The sequence below is a fragment of the Cardiocondyla obscurior genome, linkage group LG05 (assembly GCF_019399895.1).
Source record: "Cardiocondyla obscurior isolate alpha-2009 linkage group LG05, Cobs3.1, whole genome shotgun sequence".
Lineage (NCBI taxonomy): Eukaryota > Metazoa > Arthropoda > Insecta > Hymenoptera > Formicidae > Cardiocondyla > Cardiocondyla obscurior.
The window spans coordinates 5,945,821-5,951,601 of record NC_091868.1 but is presented as its reverse complement, the minus strand read 5'-3'; the positions used below and the strand labels follow the sequence as shown (position 1 = coordinate 5,951,601).

General features: G+C 33.5%; 2 protein-coding genes across 2 annotated transcripts; one reads left to right on the top strand and one right to left on the bottom strand.

Moving 5' to 3' along the window:
• Window positions 1-1,232: 1,232 nt before the first annotated feature.
• Fa2h (Fatty acid 2-hydroxylase) lies at window positions 1,233-4,259 on the top strand. The gene is made up of 6 exons (XM_070657032.1): window positions 1,233-2,059; window positions 2,768-2,993; window positions 3,083-3,243; window positions 3,338-3,470; window positions 3,555-3,674; window positions 3,747-4,259. The coding sequence occupies exons 1-6, from the start codon at window positions 1,733-1,735 to the stop codon at window positions 3,830-3,832; spliced, it is 1,053 nt and encodes a 350-aa protein (XP_070513133.1). The 5' UTR covers window positions 1,233-1,732; the 3' UTR covers window positions 3,833-4,259.
• On the bottom strand, window positions 3,913-5,715 carry Kappab-ras (NFKB inhibitor interacting Ras like 1). Its single transcript, XM_070657034.1, has 2 exons — window positions 5,306-5,715; window positions 3,913-5,218 (listed from the first exon to the last, which is right to left on the bottom strand). The coding sequence occupies exons 1-2, from the start codon at window positions 5,402-5,404 to the stop codon at window positions 4,709-4,711; spliced, it is 609 nt and encodes a 202-aa protein (XP_070513135.1). The 5' UTR covers window positions 5,405-5,715; the 3' UTR covers window positions 3,913-4,708.
• Between the last annotated feature and the right edge of the window lie 66 nt (window positions 5,716-5,781).

The following is a 5,781-nucleotide window of genomic DNA, read 5'->3' as shown; positions in this document are numbered from 1 at the left end:
CGCAGTGTATTTATTTCAAAGAGTGATTTGTTTTCTCTTTTTAAATTTAATCTATCATTTTCTTAAATTTATTGCAATAAGAGAGATATAGTAAAAATAAAAAAAAGGTACACATAACTTATTTTATCTTTTAGGTTTCATGTAAATTCAGAGCGAATTGAAATTAATCTTGGTTAATAATTTTTTAGTCGCGATTTTCTTACATTCATTAGAGAACTAACAAAAGTAATCAGCCTTGACATCAGCTTCATGGGACGCACTAGAAAAAGAATCTGACAAAGAATCTAACAAAATATCTATATATGTATGCGTGAGAGAAGCGGAGAAGATCTCTATCACTAATTGTGTCAACTTCTTCCACTTGTTAAGGATTAAGAAACATCTGCAATCATGTCATCATCACGCGAGATTCTTTTTTTCTCGAATCGAACTTTGCGCGCGTGTATTTACAAGTCGTAAGGCTATCCTTAACAATTCAACGTCTCAAAGATTGAATAAGAACTTTTTTTGGCCTATCTCCTAAAAAACTTTAATGGCACCGTTAAACACACAGAAATACGCTTATCCCTTCGTTTCCGTGTACAGCTCGGTTCGGTGCGAGAGTTTGCTTGAACCGTTTGTGTCCGACGCGCTCGGTAAATCCTCGAAGTGATATGTACATATAGTTATAAATGATATAATTAATGTTGGATAGTTCTCTGTCTTAGAGGCTACTGAAATTTCAGTTACGTGCACCCCCTTGTTGGAGAAGAGATTCTCTCTGTCCTACGAAATTTTTCCTTAGTTACATATATGTATATGTATATGTTAACATTAAAGGAATCGGCGAGTATTTTACTTTAATTTGTTAAATTAACTCATTGAATTCTTATGTGTGGCGACATCATTTATCTATTTGTAAACAAGTACTTCCAATTATATTTAATTGCTCGACACAAATATGTACGTTTTTGATAGCGCGGTAAATGCTCAAGTTGCAACTTGTCCTCGTATTCTTGAGCATTGTCGCAGTACTTTTAGTGACTGATACTTTAGGCGTTTATTAGAACACAGTGTACACAAGATTCAAAACGTTTAAATAAAAGCTTATTTATTGCCGAAAGTTACATTGCCTTTCAATATTCTCAGTGTTCCTCGAGAAATATTGAATGTGTCTTACGTCAAATTTGTGCCGAAAAACGCTCTGACATTTATTTCTTAACAGACCTCGAATTCGTTTTGAATAATTGTGAATCCGTAATAAAAGATTTATGGTAAAGATCATTCGCATGCTTTTACTCTTGAAGAGATGAAATCTATAACATAATCTATATAATAAGTAATGTTCTTTGATTATAAGACCTTGACTCTTAATGTTCAGTGAACACTGTGCAATGCATGCTCGTACTTTATCGCGCCTATCGTTTAATGAATTAGTGTGGCTTTAATGTAATATATAGGTATATAGATATTCCGTATCTTTTCATTATACACGTGCAAATCTTGATTATCACTACGATACTACGTTTGGCACGATAGTGTCGCTGTTTACGAGACCTAATGTGATCATCGTACCCTCCCACGTAACATATACGGCAAAATCTTATCTGTATAGTGAATTACCGAGTCACATAACGTCAGCTATTTAGTAGAATGCACTGGAGTGCACGGTGAGCACGGACTCTTACATCACGCACGTAACTAGTCTATTTTTTATTTATTATTACTTTTTCTTTTTTTTCTTTTTTTCACGATGGACATTCAAGGCGAGAACTTCAGTGAAACATGTCGTTCGAAAAGCATAGATAAAACCACTTATAAAACGGACGAGTTAAATACGGAAAAACGTGGTGATAACGTGTTGCGAAATGAGTCGATGGAGTTCCTCGTCAAATATCGCGATCGCGTTTACAATATTCAGAATTTTCTGAATTATCATCCTGGTGGGAAAATAACGCTCGAGCGACTCAAGGATCAAGCCTTGGACAAGGAATTAGCAAAAAATCCTCACTCCAAGTCCGCCTACTATCTTCTCGAGGAGTTTGCCGTGCAACATCAAGAGCGATATAATGAATACGAAGTGAGTAGTTTATAAATGAAAAAAAATTAATAACGTTTATATTACTGCAAAAAGTTATTACATACGCACGTTGCATCATGTATTTGCATGTTTGAAAAAGAATTGAATATAAAGAAAAAAATAATGTTTTTTTTTCAGATGAATAATAATAGATTAATTACACGATCGAATTAATAACATATAATTTGTACGTCAAATTCAGCAGATTCATAATTGCCGTGTAATTTTTTAAACACACACTTCACATATGTACTTATTAATGTTCTAATTCCGTTAATATATTCTACTGTTACGCACAGAAAGCTATAAATAGAACTTTGCTTAAAAGAAGTAATTAATTGCAATGAGAAACAAAATTTTAAGTGACATATTACAACGTAGTTATTTTTGCACTCGATAAATATAAAGTATTCGACGAACTGTACGTAATATGTCAGATTTATCTAGGATTTGCTTTATCTTTAAATTTATCGCGATTCTACGAAAGCTATCCACGGTGTACAGATAAAAAAAAAAAAAGTTAAGATAACTTATAAAACCTGGCCTGTCCGGTTTGATATTATGTAATATTTTTGTATGTCGATGCCTGGGAAACTAAATTATCCCTTCAAACGACGTCAAACCCTAAAAATCGAATGTATAAAATTTAAAAAGAAAAAAATATATATTTTATAATTAACATAACGTAAAATTGAACATTGTGTTCAGAATCTGATAAACTGGAATGCACCGATCTTATGGCAAGTGGGTTACATGGGTGATCGATATTGGGAATGGGTGAACCTGCCAGTAAATCGGCCAATTCGATATTTCCAATCAGAAATATTGGAGATACTCTCGGTAACACCATGGTACGTTTTGCCAATTGTCTGGATACCCGTATTTATGTATTTTCTTTACATGGGCTACATGTTGAATTTTTCCACAAACATCGGTAAGTCGTACAGTATCATGCGCATTTTTACAATGTAAATCCTACGTAAACTTCACGTAATATGTATTGTTTTTTTTTTTTTATTTTAGTGACTACAGTGCAGAATATTTTACCGCCTTTCGTTTTGGGATTATTTATTTGGACTGTCCTAGAATATTTCGTTCACCGAAAAATATTTCACTTTAAGCCGCCGCATAATTCAAAATTCCTAATCACGATGCATTTTATGTTTCACGGAAGTCATCACAAGGTAAAAAAAAAGTCACGGACCTTTAAAACTGTATGTATTAATTTTGCCAATTATGCGTTTGTAAAAAAAAAATAATTTATGTGTGTATAAACAGGCACCATTGGACGGACGAAGATTGGTTTTTCCACCGACGCTAAGTTTATTTGTCGCGTTAGTTGTCTGGCAGATTTACAAGTCGATATTTCCACTAACAATAGTTTATCTTGTCGCCGCTGGTACTGTTATAGGTGCGGTATTAAATATTCACAAATTATATTGCATTGAAAGATATTAAAATAAATTATTTAAGTAATTGATAATGTCTATTATAGGCTACTTAAGTTATGACTTAATACATTATTACTTGCATAACGGAGCACCGTTGGCAGGATCTTATTTATACACAATGAAAAGAAGACACAATTATCATCACTTTGTACATCACGAACAAGGTAATTAAGATCACCGTTAATACTGTCTATTAATTATTAATAATTTTTTAAATTAACTATTACTCCTTGCAGGATTTGGAGTCACTACCGAATTATGGGATCGAATACTTAAAACAAATCTAAGTCTCCGAAAACTAAACGAGCCGTTAAAATGGTAAAATAACGACTTTAAAAAAGTACAATATAATTACTGTTTATTATTATTTTTATTAGTATATTAATTTAATTAAAATATTAATTTTATTTAGTGTAATTTAATATTTTTATTGCATTTTATAGAATTGTATAACATTTTTATTGTATAAATAATTTATCATTATTAATCACAACTGTAATTATATAAGTACATAATATTATTTTTTATAATAATTACGCTTCTAAACTGTAGTTTCAGTATAGTTAAGTCAATTAATTTAAGTACGTAAAAAAGAGATTCATATAAATTTGTATAGTATAAAATTAAAATTTTTATAGAAATGACTAAAGTATTATAAATAATATTTAAAACGGTGCAATCACATAAGTTAAAAGTAAAAGTAAAATAAAAGATAAGATAATAAATTAATAAATTTGTTTTGACCGCTATGCATTTTTGCATTTATTTAAGCGAATAAATGTAATATTAAATGAGGCTTTGAACCAGCAAAATGGTTGGTATCGTAAGTACATACCGAATACGTCTCACGTATTAAGTACATCAAGCCTAATATCACATACATCCAAAACAAACAGAAAAATATATATCATACTGAGATCTTGAAGCATATTTTCGTTATAGCATTTAGTTACTGTTAAATATACTGATCTATATAAGTCGTAATGCTTTAAATCATGATTATAGTCATTCAGATTGGTCTACAATTAATCAATTGCAAGTCCCCTGTGACAATCATAACGTCTGCTGTACAACATCGTTACAGATTGCTATCATAGACTCTCGTAAAATATAAATTATGTAGACCAACCTTTATACCTGAGCACAAAGTTCACAAGGGACTCATTATTTGAATTAACGTTAATTAAATTTCTAAGTATCACTGCGTGTCAACCTTGACGGTCTTTCTACCCATACTCAACTGCGGAAATGTACTTTTATTAGTGGGAGGATTAAGCTTAGACGATAAATATACGAATGCCTCGAACAAAGTGGACCTGTCCATGACGTTTACCTCGTAATGCTTAATCTTTTCTCTAGTGCACCAGTTTGTCGCTTTGTTCGCGGTATTCTCTAAATTATTCAACGTGGCATCGACTTTAGTTGTCCGGTTACCAATCACGATCACAGTTATCTCTTTCTTGTCCTTGTTCTTGTCAATGTCCTTTTTCAAGGGAAAAAGCACATCGAGAGATTCCGGTTTCCCGGTGTCGTACACCAAGACGTAGCCGTCGGCAAAGCCAAGATAATGTCGTGGAAGCTGCTGGTTGTTTATGTTACTCTGCAGACATTCAAGTCCAGCTGTGTCGTAAAACCTAACTTTTTCCTTTGTACCCCGATCAGTCTCAATATTAGCGACGTAAATGTCCTCGATTGTAGGATGAACCTCCTGCGGTTAATTGATAATTTCCGTATTATAGTCTTTATGAGCTCACAAGCGCAAGGCACCTAACGACAATATAACCTAGACACGTACCGTTTTGGCATCGATATTGCCATATATAAGCTGCTCCAGCAAGGCTGTTTTGCCGACTCCTTTCATTCCGCAAACGACTACTCTCGTAGTCTTCCCCATGCCTAAATCTTCGTTATATATCGACAAGCTTACGTAGCGATTACATTAGAATTGTTTGACACTCAGCGTTACTTGTCCCGTTGCATGGAGCACGCGTGGGAACCGTTCGCGCGTGGGAATGCACAATGCACATGTCCACATGCACCACATGGCGAGTGCCACATTGTTAGCACTCAATAATACCAGTTAGAACACGAATACAACTGTCATCGTAAACAATTTAATGCAAAATGTTAGTTTTGACAGCTGAGAACTTTAGTATAAAAGTTAAAAAACGCGGAAGGATAACTCGACACGTCCCATCCGAGGAGGAGCAGGCCTCGGATAGGCATCATACATCGGCGGAGCAACTTTTATGTAAGCATCAATTTTTTAAA